Source organism: Pundamilia nyererei, unplaced genomic scaffold (genome assembly GCF_000239375.1).
Source record: "Pundamilia nyererei isolate P.nyererei 1_Seehausen unplaced genomic scaffold, PunNye1.0 scaffold00032, whole genome shotgun sequence".
Lineage (NCBI taxonomy): Eukaryota > Metazoa > Chordata > Actinopteri > Cichliformes > Cichlidae > Pundamilia > Pundamilia nyererei.
In genome coordinates, this window is record NW_005187433.1 from 2,731,445 (window position 1) to 2,752,320 (window position 20,876).

Genomic DNA, 20,876 nt, shown 5'->3' on the forward strand with positions numbered 1-20,876 from the left:
GGGAGCCCACCAGTGCAGTCCACTTCATCTGATCCATCCAGACAATCTCCATCTCCATCACATCTCCACACAGCAGGAATACACCCGCCATCGTCACACTGCCACTGGTCATGACTGCACTCCGAGATTTGTCCTACAAAATGTGAAGAGTATGAACAAGAAATAAATGTGGTCAGACAAATTAAAACAATAACTTCCTCACTGGTTGTAATTGTATTAACAAAAAGTTGTACAATCATATGACATGTGAGTGGGAAAAGATGCAAAGCAGTCAGAAATAGATGTTTAATATTCTATTTAAAATTTCTAATTAGAAAGACGACTTTCATACGGTTAAATGAATATCAAATGAAGTACAAATCAGCTCATGATTCTCGGCGTACCTTTGCATGATTTGATCTAAATAAGTACTTCAGTGCTAAATAGGATCCAATGAACGGCGACTTTCGCTTATTTTAAACGTCCTGAAACTCGAATGTTGCTAGTTTCATACTAACTTGTCTCGTTGTTACAATCATTCTGATTAGGCAAACTCCATGAAGCACAGATTATTTGAAATATAGCTCGTAACCCTGAACATCCATCTGCCGCACACAAGCAAAACCCTGACATATAGCGAACCCTAAAAGCCACCCCGCAGAAACAGGTTTGCCTATTTTTGTGAAACTGAAAGTGTCTACCCTTGGATAGTCAAAGAAAAAAAAAATACCTCTCAAAACTCTCAAATGCGCCAGAAAAATCAAACAAACCAACAGGCGCCAATCCATGTCGACCTGCGCGGCTCATCGGGATAAACAGCAGCAGCTGAGAGGAAACGCTTTTATCCGGTAGCTGCGGCGGACAGAGTCACTTCCGATCAAGTTAAAAACGAGAAATAAAATTTGATTTATTCCGCTGTGTTTAAACTTAAACTCGACGTTTTCTTAAAAAGTGCCAAATAAAACATACTTACATTATTTTTAATAATAGCAACCGCACCCTTGAATTAAGTTAATTTAAAGTTGCATTTGGAGAGCTTTCTTTTTTTTATTAGCTGGTGATGAAGTTCTACCACCAAGTCAGGCTGATGAATTATTGCCCATTGCGAAAGGTTTTGTGGTTTTACGCAGGGAAGAACAGTTACGATGTGTGTGCATGCAGTGATATTTTTGCACTGTCTTTCTAGTGTTAGTATTTCAGGCTCAACATGGTACCGTGTTACTGTGTGTGCAGTGCACTTTAAGGTTTTCATCTGGTTGTGTTACGTGCGCGCTGTTACATGAAAACATGAATTATATCCAATATGAAATTCTTTCGTTATGTCAATTAATGAAACAATTTGACAGTACTGCTTTTCATTCGTCCAACTAATTGAAACGAATTAGTTAAAGTTTTACATAAAACTAGCTAGTTTGAATAAATTTTGTTTGATGTTGTCACAATGACTTAAAGGAATAAAACGACACCTTTGAACAGTTTCACCTTTTGTTAAATGTTTTCATCAGAAGCACGGCAGCTTTGTACATGGGCTCTTTCTTCTTTTAACTGAGGTCCCGAAGCTGTTTAGTTTATGAATGGAAACGATTAGCGGGCAGTTATCACTCTGGGTGTGTTAGCTTTTAATGGCTTTAGCGTCCGATGAAAGTCGTGTGCCTTTGGAAACGCAATATTACGCAAGGAATGACTTACAGTTCCTAAAACAGTGGCCCAAATTAATTATACTGTCTTTGAACTTTCCCTTGATTTTAATTGTTTTTCTATATTATATTATATTATATTATATTATATTATATTATTCTGATAATATGCCGGAACACACGCATTGCAGGTTTCTTTTAAAACAGTAAATTAAGGAGATCACCGGTTTGCTTCCGCATATTTTCATATTGTTTATTAATATTTTGCTGATTAGGCTTCCTGATATTTATTGAAAATGTTCAGTTCGTTTTATTCATTTCTGAGCACTGACATCCCTTTAAGATTAACAATACATTAAAATTAAATTTAATTAATTAAAAAAAATAACAAACAAAAATCGTATTTATTTTGGTCTAAAATAACCTGTTATATTTTCCGCTTGTGTCCTGGACAGAAATAGGACACAAGGGGTTGCGCAGTTTGTTAATGATGTCATACAAAAAAAAAGCAGTTTTTTTGATTAACTCTCTTGTTTCTCCCAATTAATCAAGGCGCAATTGTGTAGCTCATAATCTCTTTAGCTAAAAAATATTATCATGCCTTTTAATCTGAGGGATCGCCAGTATACAAAACATCAATCAGAGTGGGGGACTCCACTTCAAAGAGCACTCTGTTTCGATAGCCCATAGGAGGTCCCTGTTATACCGCTTAGATCACAGGCGTCCTTCAGCCATTAGAGGCCTGACAGCTGTCTTCAAAGAACTTCAGAGAGACACGCGTGATTATAAATCCGGTTCTGGGACTACACCTGATCATTCTGGATCTGCCTACCGAAGAGACAACACGACAAATTATGAAGAGACGAGCTGTGGATTTCGCTTTTGCGCTTCTTCTTCTAGTGGATTTGGTTCAGGCTCTCGCCATCCCTAAGATGCACCCTGATAAACTGCTCCGTGGAAGGAAAGCTCGGGACGGTGGGACCAGACACGCTGCACAGAGGCACCGCTTTAACAGTCTGCCGCACTACATGATCCATCTCTACCGGGTCATGCTGATCGAAGACCAGATCGGTACTCAGGCTGACAGCGTGCCCCACACTTGGAACGAAGAAAATCTTCACAGCTCCGATTCTGTGATCAGCCTGGTCGCTAAGAGTGAGTATTTAACATCAGGGAAATTACGAAAACGGGCTAAGGTATTTTGAAAGCCATTTGAAAGCCACGTAGCCCAACTTTTCTTTTAGAAAATATGGATGAAAAAGAATAATTTACAAACAGAAGAACTTCATAAATACATTTAGCAGCAAAATGTACTTTAGTTTGACACACTACTACAAAATGTGTTTTTTTCTCTATTCCCCTTTAATAGTTTGCATGTCTATTGTTAAATAAGTCATAGCTTTACCCTGTGGTATAATTCTAAAAATGTCTTTTATCGTATCTGTTTCAGGCTGCCAGCAGATCGGCAGGAGATGGTCCCTCACTTTTGACATGTCCTCCATGTCTGCAAGCGACATTGTCCAGCTGGCTGAGCTTCGCATCCGCCTGCCAGCTTTTAAAGAATCTTCCAGCGCTTCAATAGACATCTACCATTCCCACAGTGAGCGGTGCATGCACTGCCCCGAGAATAGGCTGCTTCTTGGCCACCTTAGAGTTCATCCCAGTTCACTGGTGTCGCCGTCCTCCTGGAAAGTGTTCAACGTGACGCATATAGTCCATCGCTGGTTGCAGCATCGGGAGCATTTCGCAAAGAGGATGGGGGAAGAAAAGCCAGAGGAGAGAGAGCAGGAGCATGAATTATTTCAGCACCTTACAGCTGACAGGGTCATCATGGTAGTCTTCTTAAAGCATGAAGCAAAGGACCAGCGAGTACCAATGCTCATCCGCACAGCAAAGCACTCCAAGTACGCTGGTCTGGGCAGGGAGCACGTACCCTCCAGGATGAGGAGTAGCAGAGAAAAGAGGGACCAGCAGACCCAGCAGCAGAGAGAGGAGGGTGGGAGAGATGCTCCCAGCGACAAGGCAACACAAGAGGAGAAAAAGGATCATCTGTGCAGGAAGGTGGACATGTGGGTGGACTTTGAGAAACTCGGCTGGAGTGAGTGGATTGTCTATCCCAAACGATACAACGCTTATCGCTGCAAAGGGACCTGTCCCACACCAGTAGATGAGACCTACACCCCTACTAACCACGCATACATACAGGTAAGACTGAAACACCTCATCATATGCAACAGTACTGATAATGCCCCAACAGCATGAATAGATGTTCTCTAATCAATTATTTTCTTCTTCTCCGCTCTCCAGAGCCTGTTGAATTATCATCATCCAGACAAGGCACCCTGTCTGTCTTGTGTGCCCACACACCTGGCACCAATCTCCATGCTGTACTTCGAAGATGGAAAGATGGTCATGAGGCATCAAGACGACATGGTGGTGGAGGAGTGTGGCTGCCAATGAGGGAAACGCCTGCAGAACGGAAATCATATAACCCTTCAACTTGTGAACCACGGGACCAAAGGGGTCTACAGCGAGAGTACTGGGATCTCAGAGCGGCAAAGTGGGTGCGTGTCTGCTGGCACAGAGCTGTCCAGGACAGAGACTGCTGATGTGATGCAGGAAGCTTCTAGTATATATCCTGGACGATTCTCTCTAAATTACAGAGCTAAACAGTTATGAAACAGCTTCTGTTTATAGGAAATTATGTGGGACTATAAGCTGTGCCTTTTAATAGCCATGTCTCAAAAGGCACGACATGATCACAGACTTAAGCACTATATTGTCACAGAAACTATGTTGTTTTTATGCTTCAAGACTGAACCTCTAATACCATTGAAATTACAGAATGGTTTACTGTAAGCGCTTTAATTATTATCATTATTATTAATATTCTTTATTGAGACGTTTGGGTCACATTGACCTATTTGTATATTTGCTATATAGGCCATAATAGAGCAATAAATTGTTTTTTTTCTCTTAAGCAACTTGACCAAATTGTGTTTTCATTTTGAAATGTTGGTGGTAAAGAAATATTCTTACCTGTTAACAGAAAAACCACACACTAGAATTAAAAGCACAGGAGTTGTTGGGTTTTGGTGTCCAAGGCTGTAGATGGAAATGTCTCACAAACAGCCCCTGACTCTACAAAGGTAAAAAACAAACAAACAAAGAGCCCAGGATCTAGATACTGCTGAACAAAACACTAGAAGGCACTTAGGTCTATTGGGTCTGTGTCATTTGGATTAGAGAAGGCTAATAGCATAAATTCACACCCAATTCACACCCAAAATTATACATACACCCCCACTAATATTTGGTTGAATGTTCCTTAGTAAGTTCAAAACCAACAAGTTGTTTTTGGTAGCCATATCAAGCACCTGGCATAATTCTGGCTGGATATCTGACCACTCCTCTTGGCAAAATTGGTAGAGTTCATTTGGTTTCCTGGCAAGTACATGGCTTTTAACCGTAGTCTGCAAACTTTCAATTGTGATGATGTTGGGGTTTCAAAAAGGTCACATCAGGAGCTTAATGTCTGCTTTGTTCCAAAATGAGAGATCATGTCCTGTGGAACAGCCAACTATTGACACTATGTCCAAATTTCAACCATCTAACTGCTGATTTGAGGTGAAGTTGAATAATTATGAGATAATTCCATTCACTTTGTGCAATGTAACAGTACCACCAGCAAAACTGCCCAAGGGCATGATGCCAACAGTTGGGACCATGTTCATAGGTTTGAAAGCCACCTTTACCCTTCCTTAACATAGCTTTTGTTATTGTGACCAAATACCTCAATATTTGTGTTATCTAACTGCAAATTGCAGTCAAACTCGAAGGTGATGATTTTGGAGCAGGGGCTTCTTTCTTGGTCGACACCCTCTCAGTCAATGTTGATATAAAGCTCACGTCACTTTGGACACTGACGCTAATATTTCAGCAGTTTCCACTTCGTGGCAGGCTTGAACTCTGGTGGTTCCTGAGTTTTTCTTGAACATCCTAAACAATTTCCTCTCATCCTGTATTTACATATAATTGTCAGATGGCTGTGGAGTTGGCAGTTGTCTAGAAATGGCTTCAAGAAACCTTCCTAACTTGTGTAGATCTCTTTATTGAGTTCCTCGGACTTCCCCGTTGTTCTGATTGTCGGTGTTTCCAATGAGCACTGTTAAACAAACGAAAAGAGAAACTACCAGGAGTTAATCAATAATCACCCAAATAATTTCAAACTTGTGCAGATAAAAAAAACTACACCTTGAAAAAAGAACAGTTCAAAAAAATAATTAAAAGTCCCAAATTACCAGGGTATTCATGCTGATGAGAACTGTGTGCAAACATCTGACCGTATCCAATATCTTTTATCACATTGCTGCATGTTGTGAGTCTCATTAAAAGCAGCCCTAAAATATAAAACATAAGCACCTTTACATCTGAGGTCATAAAATGCAGCAGTCATCTATTTACCAGTTTTATTAGACAACTATTTATGATGCAGTTAAACATCATATTTCATTGACACTGCTTGAAATGAACAACCCCGAGGTAAGGATGCCTAATTCGTTTAAATGCCTGTTTTCATCTTTCCCCTCCGTCTCCTCATCGCTTCCTCTTCTCACACCTCTGATGGGAGGCACTAAGATCTGAAGAGAGGAGTAAGGATGAGGAATCAAGGATGTGTCTACGGGGGAAACGAGAAAGGGGTGCACGAGTGGGAGAGCAAACTGGCTGCAGGGTTTGCCACTATTTTCATCAGGTGTTACCAATAGATAAAATGAACGGACCAAAAATGCAGATAAGGTGAGGAGAGGTGAATGAAGAAAACGTCTCATCTTACTGCATGTAAATATGTTTATCATTATATTGTAACCCTTCCAAAAAATGGAGATTTAAAATAAATATGAACTTGTCCTCACAATAGTTTCACAAAATATTCTTTAGATTTTACACCAGAAAGTTATTTGGGTCATCGTCACTCACCAAACCACCTAATCTGAGGCTGCAGCTACCCGCAACACTACAGGATGCACTGTGGGTATATTTTAGCTTAGTTTTAGTGTTATAGCTTCTGTCGTTAGAGCTTTGGGTCACTTTGGTTTTTCCACAAACAAAGCCTTCTTATTCTCTAGCCAACAATAGCATGAAAAAGAAAGTTTCCCTCAGTAGTTGCTGATGATCAGACCAAAACTTAAAGATAACAAATACATTTATCAGACTTCCAGAAATATGGTCGCAAATGATTTCTAAAGTTGAACTTCAGTTAACAGTTTGTCTGCTGACACCAAATGGTCAGAGTCACTTACTGCAAGGTGTGAAATAAGACTTCACTATAAACAGATCGGTCTCTCTCTTTTTTTATTGGTAAAAACAAATTAAAGACAAGTCATCAAAGTTGAGAAATGAGTGAAATTACATAAAATTTTAATTATTTAATTGTAACAAAACCTTGACTTATTTGTCAAATATTTCACAAATCATACAAAGAAAAGAAACTGTTCATGCACACTTGAACAGGAGAGGCATTACAAAACGTTTTCAGAGCAATTCTGAACACAGATTACACAGAAAAAAGGCTCATCGTTTTAAAAGATATGCTTTTTTAATACCGGTAAACAAAAACTATAAACTATGTTGCTTTAATCCTTAAAGCTGACCCGCTTTAGATGTCCATCTCAAACTGGGCATCTTCACCTATAAAAGAAAAAACAACAACAACAAAAAGTGGACAATTAATAGAAATAAGAGTTTAATGAAGTTTCCTATGTAACGTCGTGTGCACATTGCTCATATTGAAGGTGATACAATCACATTCAATCGGTTGCTATGAAACAACGTGTAATCCCCGACTGGTTGGCAGTGGTTCCTAGACACTGTTGGCTGTTGCTGAATAAAATTAGTTGCACGCAAGGTGCTGCATCAAAAACCTTCTAGTGATTGCTTTGGTCGCTAGCAGATCACCACAGCTACCTGCAGTTTTCCATGTTTGTCGTCAACAAAAGAAAGCGGACATGAAGAACGTTTGCCTGCAAAGTTTCATAATGTGTAAAGTTTACTTTGAAATGATTGGCCCTTAAGAAATTGTTTTCCCACCTGCTGCCATCAACAACCACTCAATCAGTCAAGGAATCCTTATTTTTGCCAAATGGTCACAGACTGGTCTCCACTGCAAAGCTTTACAAGCTCATGTGCATTTTCCCATCTTTATTATGCACACGTTTACCTGCGCTCTCTGCATGCACGCTGCGGTCCGTGTTGTTGCTGAGCGACAGATCGGGCTGGTTTGTGTCGCTGGAGGCATCGGGCTTGAGTGGCCGGGTGACGCCTGGGATGTCAGGCAGGTTGGGCGGCGTGCGAGTCAGGGGAGATGTCCGACACTGCAGGAGGAACTTCCTGTCGTAGATGATTCTGGTACCTGCGGGTTAGCATTTTCTTAAAGTGATGACTATTTGGGAAAATTCCAATACAGCAGATAATCCTTGTACCCACTAAAACAGATTTCAAAATAAAAATAACATGGAATAAATCAAATGTAAACAATGATGAAATAAAATAAAATAAAGATTAAAACTACTACTATTAATCTAAACTTTAAACATGTTGGTGCGCAAATAGCTTGCCTGCTTTTCTCTGCTAGTGTGACCCAACAATGCGCAGGTCCATACATGCCCATGACATTTAGCCCAATTTTGCAGCCCATATCAGCTATGTTGGTACATATTCAGTGACTCACTTGTGTTTTATCTGTGTCCCACCTGCTAATGTTACAGGACACAGTATCAGTTGTAGTGGGCATGTGCATCTGAGTCAGGTTTCTCACGACCGCTGAGGGAAAACATTTTCTTTTTTAACTTTTATCTCTGCAGTTGAAGCTTCCCAAGGCCCCAGCTTGTCAATGTTTAAAATAAAACAATGGCAGCCCCCAAAATGAGAAAAAAAAAAAAAAGGTCAAAACTGAGCTTACTGCTGGTCCGGCCTCAGATGATCTCTGTTGTGTGTAGCTTGACCAATTCAGTTTAGATTAAAATATTTTCTTTTGGCTACAGCTTTAAAGTTTTCTGAAATGTTCACATTAGCAGTTGGCATTTTATGTTGGTTGGTGAGTAAGCTTTTGGATTTTTTTTTGTGATCTCTCACAATCATTAGTCCCACTTGTTCATGATTAATACAACCAGTGTGTCCATGTTTAGTAAACATGTTGCTATTGCAGCTCAACAACAGGCTGCTGTAATACCAGGACTATAAATAGGATGTGACTGAGCACAGGCCAACATTTGACCTTACAGTCGTAAACTGTATATGCAAGTAAACATAGGCTGCACACTGCCCATACTCTTGGATAATGACACTGAAGCTGCCATTCATAAGTGACGACTTCCACATTAGATTAAAGCTTATGCACATAAAAACCTCATGCAGAGGGGGCGAAATGCTAGATTTTGTAACCAGAGCCATCAGACACACTATCTCTTACCGTACATCACTAAATCTCCATTTGCACTATTTGCCTATTTGCACTACTCTGCCTGGTTTACACCCAATGTCATTTACCCATTATATTGTATATTGTATAGCCTTCTTGTTATATGTAAAATTGTATTGTATTTATTTATTTAATTTTAATTATTTTACCTGCATTTTTTAATCACTCTTATATTTAAATGTTCATTTGCTTTTTTATCTAGGGATTGAGAGTAACGTAGTTTCTATTCTCTGTATGTCCTGTACATGTGGCAGAATTGACAATAAAGTTGACTTGACTTGACACATGCAGGTATAAGTCTCCAATCAGCATAAATGGGAAAATAATTAAGGGCGGAGGAATAAAGCCATGTAAAATACACTGAAATAATCTCTGGTTTTGTTAAACAACTGCAGTATGTGGATCCATAAAGTACTGCTTCTGCTAGCTGTTATACTTCGGGACACACCAACGCTGTCAAACATTAACAAGACAACATGACAGGACCTCAGTTACCTCCATTACCACGGACTGTTTTTGGAGCTGGATTTCAAACATAACTCCAAATATCTCTCTCTTTTTGTTTTTGTCAGGCACAAGTATACAGCACTTTTTGGATATCTTTTAAAAAAAATATCCCACTCGGCTGCACATTTATTAAATTTGAGTATACTATTTTTAATAGCTGTACAGTATTTTTTTTATGTTGTAAATTTGTTGTAAAAGATCTTATTTCTTGTTTTTTATTTTATATTCTTTACTTTTATGTGAATCTCCATGCCCCGTCTGCCTGCCACGTTACTGCTGGAATACGTGGATTTCCGCAGTGGGGGACTATAAAGGATATTTCTATTCTATTTCTCTGTCTCTAAGTCATATGGATAAGCTAATCATGATCTTGGGATACTAAGTAAATAATTTTAAATAAATAATTATAATTTTTTTTCTGATTAGCATCTGAAGAGGAAAATAATTCACATGTGAGCAAACCTTTTGGCTTTTGAGACCAAAACAAAAGTTGGTGCTGCTGCTTTCTAAACTCCTTAACCCTCTGCATACCCCTGACATGTACAAGCTGTTCAAACTGCTGCTTTCAGGTAGGTGCTACAGAGAGCTGTTTACTCAACCAGCCGCTCAGACTGTCACCCACTGTTGTGTCATTCAGGTCATATGCACATATGCATTACTGAGTTTTGCAAGTACAGTTTGTATAGTTTCTTAAGACTTTCTGTAATAGGCGTGTACTGCCTATTGAAAAAAAGCAAATAAAGAGTAAAAATAAATACAGGTTATTCTGAATCCCTCTCTTTCCTCATTCTGGACATCAGTACCTCCGGGCGTGGTGCTGAACAGAGTTCCTCCCGGGGTCGTGGAGTAGTCGTTTGGCAAATGCGCAGCGTCGTGGATAGCGACCCGCCTGACGGCGGGGATATCCCGGCTCCTGGTGGCCTGGCCTCCCGCTGACATCTCTCAACTCTATGCGCTAATGACACTCCACAGATGAGGAGAGCTGCATGTACGCCCGCAGACTGAGCATGGAAAGCTACACTATGCCTCCACGTGCTCTGAGAAAACCCAAAACAACATCCCAGGAACTTCCTACAAAACGACACGTGGGGCGGTGGGCTATGATTGGCTGAAACCAGGGGGCGTCACTTGATGTTGACAGTGGATGTTGTAGTTTTTTCCTCCCTCCTAATCTGCAGCAATCAAATACATGCAATGGTACATTTCTGCAAGAACACTTTACAGCAACAGCAACAATAAAAATATACAGCAAACACATTTTATAAGACATTTGTCGTGCGATTAAAATGCACAACTGTTCAAAATGTACAAAAGATTTTCAAAACCAACACAGAGGTAGGCTACAATCATGCAAATTTCTACAACGGGATGGAAATGTAGTGATTTCAATGACAAAGAAGTTCAGTTTGTATACTTACAGTGGATGATGGTAAATGGTAAATGGCCTGTATTTATATAGCGCTTTACTAGTCCCTAAGGACCCCAAAGCGCTTTACATATCCAGTCATCCACCCATTCACGCACACATTCATACACTGATAGCGTAAATGGCATTCTTAAGCACATTCCACAAATCAGTATATGATCAACTACAGTAAAAACATATTTATGAAGAGAAAACACTGTGACAGTTAAAAATATTAATCATGCTCTTTTTGGGTTTCTTTCTTCAGCCTTTTAACCATACATGACAGTACAATAAATTAGCAGTCTGTGCATATTTGTACATTTGGCAGACCAAAAGGATCTTTCTTCCTTCTTCTTTCTTAACACTAAAAACGGATATAACAAATGATTCAAAGAAGCTGAAGCCAATCCCGTTTATTCAATCACCACTTTGTGGGGAAAAGAACAACTTTTATATATTTTAGATGTGAGATATCTGAAGTTCTCGTGTATGTATGTATTGTGTATGTGCAACTGCTTTGGGACATTTTCCTCGAAAATAAGGTTTCAGATGCATAAGAAGGGAATAAATATTGCATAAAATTATTGGATCTGTCGAATAAAACATTAAGAAGATGCATGTTTGTAACTTCTCAGACATCCAGGACACACGTCTGTGTCTTGAGGTGTGAGACGGTACCAATTCAGTGATACATCCACAGAGTAAAAAGACGGCACTTAAATGCACTTGCTGCGAAAACAACACACCACATTTATGTCACATCTTTGTTTATTAATTCTTGTAAATGGTTTGAGCTGGTGTACAGGGTAAGATGATCTATACATATCTTCATGTCAGAATGACTCTGATTGAAAGGCTTGTATACATATTCACGTTGGTTTATCCTCTCTCCGGGACAATACAAAAGAAAAGAAAACAAGTGGTCATAGCTACAAAGCCTCTACATTCCCCATGACGTGGACGTCGGCCTAGTCTAGATAATGCTTAAAGAACATCCATAATAACTCTATGAGGGTGCATAGCATTCTAATTAAATATATTTTGTCATATATTTATACATATATTTTCATAAAAACATATTTTTTTTGTGCATGTGCGCAGTTGCATTCCTTAGGATAGAGTAATATGATATTGCGTTTACATTGTCATGTATCCATTCTAAAGGAGTATAGGTGATCTTTATTCTTTGCAACAGTTAAAAATTTACAATATTCTTTAAAATACATTGCTGTAGGTTACACGTCCTCTCAGATCACATGCCTGGGAAATTGCGGTCTCTCTTCTTCCCGCTGATCCAACCAGGATTGGAACCAAACATCATGATCATTATCATCATCATCACACACACACACACACTCACAAACACTCGCATACTGTACATACAAACACTGGGGAAGTGCACAGGATCACAGACAAGTTTAATTCAGACGGCAAATCCAAATGATCTATGTATGGAAACATAATTAAACTGCTTCATACATCATTTTGCTTTGTGGAGACTTTTTTTTTCAGCATTTCAAATGTGACTAAGCAGGAAGTTAAGCAGGAAGACAGCTCCTTAAAGTCAAAGTTATGATCCTTAAGATTTTAGTCTTGGCTGATGCCTCTGGGGGAAGTAAGCATGTTTTAAGAGTACTGACTACACTCAAAAAATCTGTTGTGGGATGAACACATTTTAATCATGGCACCTATTTCCATGTGATTTAACCAAGTACAATAACCCATTTTTGACCATGTCAAACCAACACATTTGGCATTTGGTGGTTTAATGTAATCAGATTACGTTGGATCAACGTAGTATACTTACACTGACTTGAAGTGATTTATTTAAATATGTAGAGTGAAATTTGTTTTAATTCATGCTACACAAGTTAAAAACTTTAGGAAAACACAATGAAATCTTGTTGTTTGAACAACTACTTTGTTAGTGAAGGCAATTACTGCTAGTCTTGCTTAATGAACCAATATGGGGGTTGATGATTTCATAGAGACAAACAATCATTTGCACTTACAGTCATGGGTAATTTAGAATCACCAATTAACCTAACTCTAATTACACACTGCAAACCAGACAGATTGTGGATAAATAAATAAACGATAACGTGTGCAGTGTCCCTTGGTTTTTCCTGCCAGATCCAAACCTTGCTTGTGCCATCTGGTTCCAAGGAAACACAAATTAACAACCAAAATGCTGAAATTGAAGCTTCAAAGTGGGTCTCTACAAATCAGTGGGTGAGACATACTGTGAGATTATGGGAGCTATGGCCAATTTTTTTTATAAAATGTCAGTGACCAGATTTGCAGTCACTTCAAAAATATTGTATATCAATTAAGTGCAAACATTTTTCCAAAGTTTCTTCACATACAAAAGAAAAGCAACAGTTCAATCAGAGCTCCAACAAAATCATGGGATTAGCACTAAACTTTAGGACTGTTGCATGCATCCACCATTTTACATCCACTACGGTCACACAGTTTTTTCATGAACCAGTTTCTTGCTGCTGATAATAAAACTAATCTACTAAGGGATGCAAATTGAAAAACCTCTGACCTTTAACAGCATCAAAATACATTTTTTAGAGTATTAATCTTAAGGATTAAAACCTCAACACAGAAATAAAACATCTGGATCCAACCCCCATTCTTGTGCTGATACAGTAAAAGTCTTAAAGACTAACAGAGTGATTGTGGGAGCTGTGAAGTCGAGTGGGCGTCTTGTTTGTCATTTGTTGACTTTATCTTCAGCATAATGGCCGATTAGGTAAGATTACACAATAACGTGCATCGACAATTGAAGGTATACATATGAGAAGATAATTGTTTTATATTTATCTGGTGAAAGGAAAATCTTTTGCCTGTGCTTCAACAAAATTTATTTGGCTTCTTTTTTTTTCCAATCTGTGACAAAAAAACAACCAACCAACAAACAAAAAATGAGTAAAGACAAAAATAACCAACAGTGGTGTCACAGCAGGAGCAGCGCACCAGCGAGGTTAAGTAGACATGCTGGCACTGACCACACACTCAGTGTTTTTTGGTCTAATGTGAATCACACAACTAAACTACACACATACACACACACTTGCACCAAACCACCCTGCTCCACCAAGAAAAAGTAAAAAACCAAACCAAAAAAAGCCCACGCATCACCATCCCACCTCAAACAGCCCCAACAGAAAACTCTAAATCGCTCACTTGTGTCCCACATTTGTCTTTGAGAGGATGACTCAGAACTTAGAAACAAACATCTTTTGTTCTTTCTGATATAGCAGAACTGAAAACCTGAGTGAAGTAACAGTGGAAAACGTGTTATTATCCCATGAGGTTCTCGTGCATGGACTGGGCGTGGAAAGTAAGTGCATTTGCGTGATGTATAACCAATGTGTTCATTCATCCGGTCTCACTCATTCAGGCTACAGTAGCATTTACAGTACTTATGGGAGATATAGGTGATTTTAAGGAAATGCGTGCTACTATGATGTAACTCCTTCATGCTGCTGCCAACCAGTTTCTGCATAAAGTGTTTCAGAGGTGATGAGCTGATGATTTACAGAAACACAAGTTGAATTATCCAGGGAAAAAAAAAAAAGGAAAACAGAGTTCGGTGGATTCCGCCTCATGGCAGCAGCAAGCTTCTTAACAGATATTAAATGAAGATATCCTGGTTTATATTTTGCTACGTTAAGTGCTGAAACACAAACACTCTCCGGCCTCCAAGGTCTCGCACTGCTACAGCTGAGTCATCTCATCTTGCATCAGTACGTCCTGACTCACTCACTTCAAGGGCGAGCTTCAATGCCAAATGCTGTTCATCCAGATACAGTTTGTGTCTTCTCTGAGGAAACCAGTCTTTTACAGTTGCCGTTCCATCTTCATGTTTTTTTTGTTTCTGTGTATTATTGCTGTGGCAAACTCCAAAGAAAACAAGAAAAAAACAACAACAACAACACTGACCAGGCAATAATTATTTAACCGTGTGATCTATGTTTGTGTGTTTCTGGAAATGTGTTCATATATGTTTCTGTGCTTTTGCCTGTGCTATATATGAATGTGGGTCTTGACAGTTCACGAGTCTGGGGTCAGTGTTAATAAGACGATCACAGTGCTACCTGTTTGTCCTCGCTGCCATTTCACTCTCGCTTAGAAATCCTCAAATCACGGCATCGTCACACGAATGAGATCCTTCATGTTTTCTTCACCACAATTTGAAATATTGACTCAAAAATTCAACAGTGATGCGCTACAGCCACTGCAAGCAGATAAAAGAGGGAGCACAGAGGGTTTGGAGGACCTTTAGATGCTGATGGGAGAGGACTGTGATTTGACTGCATATAGACTGAGGCTACTGATAGATTATGGGTGAAGGTAAAGTACGCTACTGGGGAAAAAAAAGAAAACAAAAAGAGCAATGGAAGAGCACAGAAAAGCTTGAGGGAATAGAAAGTCAAGCTTTGTGCCCTCAGAGCTGCTGTACAATGCAATCGAGCACCCACACTTTTTCCAAAGAAAACATTCCCGCTGTCTGAAAACATTCCCCCTGAAAACACGAGGGGAGCTAGAGGTTCATTTCTCATCCGCAGTCAAACAAAGCTGAAACCCAAAGTGGACGAGTCCCAAAGAAACAATGAGGAGCGATCTTCATCCACAAAGGAAAAAAAATAAAAAATGTAAAAAAACGCACGCGGACAAGAAGTCATGAGCAGGGCAGCACGGCGGCTTTCTCATTCCAGCGCTGAGCACGCCGTGACATTACAGGGACAACAAGCCAATCATGGGGAAGGGCTCAGCGCCAAGCCGGAAGCAAGAAACACATGCGGTAGAGAAAAATACACGCACACACACATACACACACTGACACATGTCCACGTAGCATAGAGTGCATATATCACATTTAGAATAACAGGGCAAAGGGTCCAGTGAAAGAAGCGTTGGGAGGCTCAGCAGAGGCTTAGCTGTATAGAGAACCATCCATTGAGGGACTTCTTTTTTTTGGCTGTAATGTTATTAGACTCAACTTGCTGAAACAAACCACTCCAGTTGGGGGAAAGAAGGCCCTTAAAAAAAGCCTGTAACCCTTATGTGGGTCCGCCCCCGTACCTTGTACCCCTTCAGTTTGTAGATAATGACAGTTCAAAAGGGCATGCACCAGCAGTCATCATGCGATTACAGTTCACAGGAAGCACTTTGTTGCTTTTTTTTTCTTAGTTGTTTAACTAACATTTATGTTTTTTTGTATAAAAAAGAAAAAGAAACGGTATCGTCATGCCTTAGTCTAGTTGATTTTTTTTTTTTTACAAATATTATAAAACTACAAGTTTAATTCCTGTTTTTTTTTCTCCTCTTCTATTTTGTTTTGTGGTGCTCCATGGTCACAGGTTGAGGATGATTCTGTTTGTTTTTTTGTTTTTTTAAATAGTCTGCACTTCCTCCATGCTCATTTTCCTCTGCGGTCCGGTCGTGTTTTCGTGGAGGATGGTTTGGCAGTGGCTTTCCGGTCCTACAAAACAGAGACAAGGAGTACACCAGTAGATATGCATCACATGGGCTAAATTAGTCTTAGCTTCTATAAAATCACTGCCAAAGTTTAACGAATGAGACAAAACGACGTATGAGAGATGATTAGGCTCTAACAGGCTCCAACAGGGTGCCGTAGAAGGCATCTATCCAAGCACTGGGATGCACTAGTGCTTGTGTCCCATACCTGAAGGGATGGGCAGAAAGTGTATTTCAGTGTTTAACTCTCCGCAGACTGCTGCGCTGCACTGACTGAGCGCCCTTTCTCACATCCACCGCCACCTGGAGCAAGGAGGCAGGGAGGAAGGAAGGAAGGAAGGAAGGAAACAACACTTGGACCAGTTAACGGCTGAAGCCTCCATGTGAAACCAGAGCAGGAAACTAACTTGTCTGCCCACCTGGCCGCTGTGGCTCACAAATTTACCATCATTTCACAGTTAATCAGCCAATCAGTCACAAAAGATTTCATGCCATACAAATGCCCGTTTTTATAATGTCATTTTTAAAAAGCTTTTTTTTAATGATGATCTCTGAATCATAATTGGTTTAAGTTCATATCTGCTGTCAACATTTGCCTTGTGGCTGCTGTTAATTTCCCACCCTGTTGGCCAGGCTTTGTGAATAACTCACAGTAAAAAGCACGGGGTTTGCAGTGCTTGGGTGTGACAAAAGGTTATCAGTGTTAACTAAAACTGAAAGTAGGTGTGAAGAAGGTTTCAACTAAAGTTCAAATTAAAACTAAAACAAGTGAGAATTTTTACCAAATGAACTAGAACTGAAAATATACAGAAAATAAATAAATTCAATTAAAAAAATAATAATAGAATAGAGCGATGATTGTCCTATTCCAATGGCCTGAATGGCCAGAGTCCTTCAAACTTATATAAGGGGGAAAGGTGGCTCATTACAGCCAAAGTATGCAGAAGTGCTGAATGTATAGCATATTGAATCTTTAAGCAGACTGATTACATCAGTAGAAGACCGCACCAGCAGCTAACTGACGCTACTGTCTTTGCAGGCTCATCAAAACTGGATGAAAGAACATTGGAACAATGTCTGGTCTCATAAGTCTTTCGACCACAAGATAAAATGGCAGGGACCACATTTTATGCAAATAACGTGAAAGCATGGCTCCATCCTGCCATACATCAGTGGTTCAGGTTTGAGTCGATGGTGTAATGGTGCAGGGATATTTTCTTGGGACACCTTCAGCCGGTGAATACTGACTGACCAACAGCCTACTTAGTGTAGTTGATGACCACCTCCATCCCTTTATGTCCAACTTCATTTGCTGCTTTTCTGATCTTTCACTATACTTCCCCAATTCTTCCTGTTCATAGTGAACTCCATTGCAACTTCCCTGTGCAACTTTTCAGAAAGTCCAGTAGGCTATGTGCTGTTGAATTTTGGAGCTTTGCAGGCAAGCACATCTGCACTGGTTGCAGAGTCACAATCCTTCCCTTTGTGCAGCCAAAGACCTTTGGCAAATGTTTTAGTATTTGTCAGTTTGGTCAAATCTGTCAACGCAATATGCACAAAGACATTTCACTGCTGTGAGTCAAGGTTTTGCATTGTAATGTCTCTTGGAATTACTTACATTTTGCCCATGACAAGCACCCAAATGTCACCATGAAAAATAGGTAAACTCAAAAAAAGCAACTGAACAATCAAAACTAGACTGAAATGAGCAAATCCACCATGAAAGCTGAACTCAAAATAAGTGAATAAATAAAATTACACAAAACTCATAACAAATAAACAACAATTATAATGTTGGTATGACCATGATTCACTGCAAATGAAAAATACCCACAAAGTGACTCACCTTTCTAGCAAGTGCATTTCCACGTTCTTCAACAAACTGTGCCGCAGCAACATACTCCTCCTTCTCCTCTCTCTGTTAAGAAAAAAAAGGCCACAATTTATATATATTTATAAAATCCATTTCTAATTCTTAACAAGGTGTTCTCAATCACAAATGTTAAATCATATTAATGGGCAGCTTTTCATTAGATGTGTTGAGCTGTGCAACACATCATTCTGCTCTGGTTCTGTGACTGATTGTGGTCAATCATCTGTTCTGATGATCGTTCAGTGAGATTAAGCTGTTGATGATTTTTTTTTTAAAAATCAAACTGAATGACGATCTTCCCGGTTGATCATTAAAAAAAGAAAACATGGAAAAGATGTTCCCCCTCCAGGCGCAGGGAGCGGCAGGTGGTCGGCGTTGCAACCTGACCTGTCCCCGCCTCTGTTCCTGTTCCCAAGCTCGCTGGCCTGCCTCCTGATGAGAGAAGCCCAGCCCCTTGTCAAAGGGCTGCGTGCCCTGCAGGAGGCGCCCACGCAGCACATGAGAGTAACCAGTGTCACACACCGGAGTCAGCAGAGCCTCCTGGGCCACGTGCAAGCCTGGCACGTTGCCGTCACGCGTTGATGACACCGAGCCCACCCAGCCTTGTAGGGAGTCCTTGTCTGGCATGTAGGGTTGAAATGCTCCTCCTCCCACCATCCTGAAAAGCAGAATGCAAATAGACCAGAGGGAAGGGAAACAAAGAAAGCACATATGTTAATTCTGAGTACAGGCAGTGGAAAAGAAACAAATATAGAGTGATGGCGATCACACACAGTTGACTTACCGGTTGTCTCCGTTGTGCTCGGTAGCTCGACCCAGCCCCGTTATCTCACACCTCTGGGAGTACACCTGTTGGCCTGAAACAACAGAAATCCCTTCCACTGAGCCCAGCCCTACCATTCCACCTCCTCCTTTTGTTCCTCCTCCTACAGCCACACTCTCCACTCTCCTCACGTCCGACCTCTGACCTCCCAGCTGGCCATTTAGATTGACCTTGGGAACGGCACCACTGGCTCTCACCCTGTCCCTTTCCGCCAGTGCACTTGCTGGCTCCTGTGGTGCCTCCTCCTCCTCAACCTCCCCTTCCTCCTCCTCCTCCTCCTCTTCCTCCAGCTCCATGATGGAGCCGCTGGCCCCGCTGGCTCCACTGCTTGGGCGACCCAAGCTGCAGGGTAAGGAGAGTGTGGCGCCCTCTGAGTCGTCAGCCCGACTGCTTCCCTCTAGTGACGAGTCCTCCACTGTAACCAGAGAGGGGCTGACCCCTGCTGGCCACACCTGAACGTCCGACATCTCCATTAATGTATCTTCCTCTGTGGTGGCAATGGGGGCACACTCGAGGCTGGAGACCTCTTGCCAGTAGGGCTCCACGCCCAGTGGAGATGGCAAGCTGTACTGCATGGAGGCCGGGGACAGAAGCTCCTCCTGCACCAGCCCATAACCTGGAGGGAAAACAGGAGCGAGACAAGAGATAGACTAACACCAAGCAGGCACAGCCACTGAGAGGATGGGGAGGTGGTGGGACAACTGTTTCTCCAACCTACCAGGGAAACAGTGGGGCTCAGCTCTGTCCCAATATACCAAGACAAAAGACTTTCTCTTAATCAATTACTTATCAATCACAATTTAGAATTCTAATTTAGGATTAAGATGCCTTGATGCTAAGCCAGTAATTCTGACTTGACTCTCAGTGAATCCCAGCCAACATGTTGCTTTCACGCTTTCGATCTAAAAGGCAGAACACAATGATATTACTCAAAAACTGTTACTTTGGCTAATCGAATAAAAAAAAATTTCTTTTCAAGTTTGAAGAGCTATTCAGGTAACTGTCATTGGGACACAGCAATTTGTGAGGTGAGAGACAAAAGAATTTGGTGAGTCATCCATTGTTTGTGAGGTGAGTGATGCTGGGCTCTAGCTTGCTCCCACTTTCGGAAAGTGAATCTGCAGAACAGAAACTGTTTCTCGATAAGAGAAAAGAAAGATGGGTTCTTTAATTGATTGTGGGGTTGGCACGATATTCTTTTTTAATAATTTAAGGCTTTACTCTCTTTAGTATAAATTTTCATCCTTTTTTGATTTACATCAACATTTTATTATAATTTTTTTTTCAAGGTAGGTTTAATTGAGGTAAAGCCTGGATTTTCCACATAGAGGATTGCACAAATTTTGTTTCCGGTGCTAAAGTAGAAGCTGTGATACAATTGCCAAACATGTAATGAAACATCGCTTATCGTTCCAACCCTTGTCACAAGTCTCTGCGGGGGAGTCAGCAGCATCTTGCAGATTCTGGAAAAGAAAATGCAAGTTACTGCCGCATTCTCCCCGACTGCAGCTGCAACTCAGAGTCATGCATTCATGTCTGTACGCAAAAGATCCCCTGCCCAGCACCCACTCAGAAAAATAAACAAATAAAACAAGTCACACACACACACACACACACACACACACACACAAACACACACACACCTTTTCACACACACACACACACACTCTATGAATCCA

General features: G+C 40.5%; 4 protein-coding genes across 8 annotated transcripts in view; 1 reads left to right on the forward strand and 3 right to left on the reverse strand.

Annotated features, from left to right (window-relative positions):
• LOC102211948 (low-density lipoprotein receptor-like) overlaps positions 1–782 on the reverse strand; it is a gene marked incomplete at its 3' end in the record, with an annotated part of 8,668 nt that extends 7,886 nt beyond the window's left edge. The window contains exons 1-2 of the mRNA XM_005729336.1: positions 710–782; positions 11–133 (exon numbers count right to left, since the gene is read on the reverse strand). Of these exons, the coding sequence (XP_005729393.1) occupies positions 11–133; positions 710–767 (181 nt within the window). The remainder of the gene's footprint in view (positions 1–10; positions 134–709) is intronic.
• A 1,688-nt stretch (positions 783–2,470) lies between these two features.
• Positions 2,471–4,131, forward strand: LOC102212222 (nodal homolog 2-A-like). Its single transcript, XM_005729337.1, has 3 exons — positions 2,471–2,771; positions 3,067–3,821; positions 3,924–4,131. The coding sequence occupies exons 1-3, from the start codon at positions 2,471–2,473 to the stop codon at positions 4,074–4,076; spliced, it is 1,209 nt and encodes a 402-aa protein (XP_005729394.1). The 3' UTR covers positions 4,077–4,131.
• A 2,826-nt stretch (positions 4,132–6,957) lies between these two features.
• LOC102192782 (eukaryotic translation initiation factor 4E-binding protein 1-like) lies at positions 6,958–10,704 on the reverse strand. The gene is made up of 3 exons (XM_005729263.1): positions 10,404–10,704; positions 7,834–8,025; positions 6,958–7,304 (listed from the first exon to the last, which is right to left on the reverse strand). Exons 1-3 carry the CDS (start codon positions 10,537–10,539, stop codon positions 7,273–7,275), a joined length of 360 nt encoding a protein of 119 aa, XP_005729320.1. The 5' UTR covers positions 10,540–10,704; the 3' UTR covers positions 6,958–7,272.
• A 1,064-nt stretch (positions 10,705–11,768) lies between these two features.
• The window catches only part of LOC102212508 (ankyrin-1-like), a 78,861-nt gene continuing 69,753 nt past the window's right edge, over positions 11,769–20,876 (reverse strand). For 3 of the 5 annotated variants that reach the window (XM_013909869.1, XM_013909870.1, XM_013909868.1), the window contains 5 exons: positions 19,159–19,813; positions 18,897–19,032; positions 18,348–18,419; positions 16,710–16,804; positions 16,442–16,505 (listed from right to left, as the gene is read on the reverse strand). In XM_013909869.1, coding sequence (XP_013765323.1) covers positions 16,736–16,804; positions 18,348–18,419; positions 18,897–19,032; positions 19,159–19,813 — 932 coding nt within the window. In that variant the 3' untranslated portion in view covers positions 16,442–16,505; positions 16,710–16,735. Of the gene's footprint in view, positions 16,506–16,709; positions 16,805–18,347; positions 18,420–18,896; positions 19,033–19,158; positions 19,814–20,876 lie in introns of all 5 variants that reach the window. The other 2 variants (XM_013909871.1, XM_005729338.2) reach the window with 2 other exon arrangements.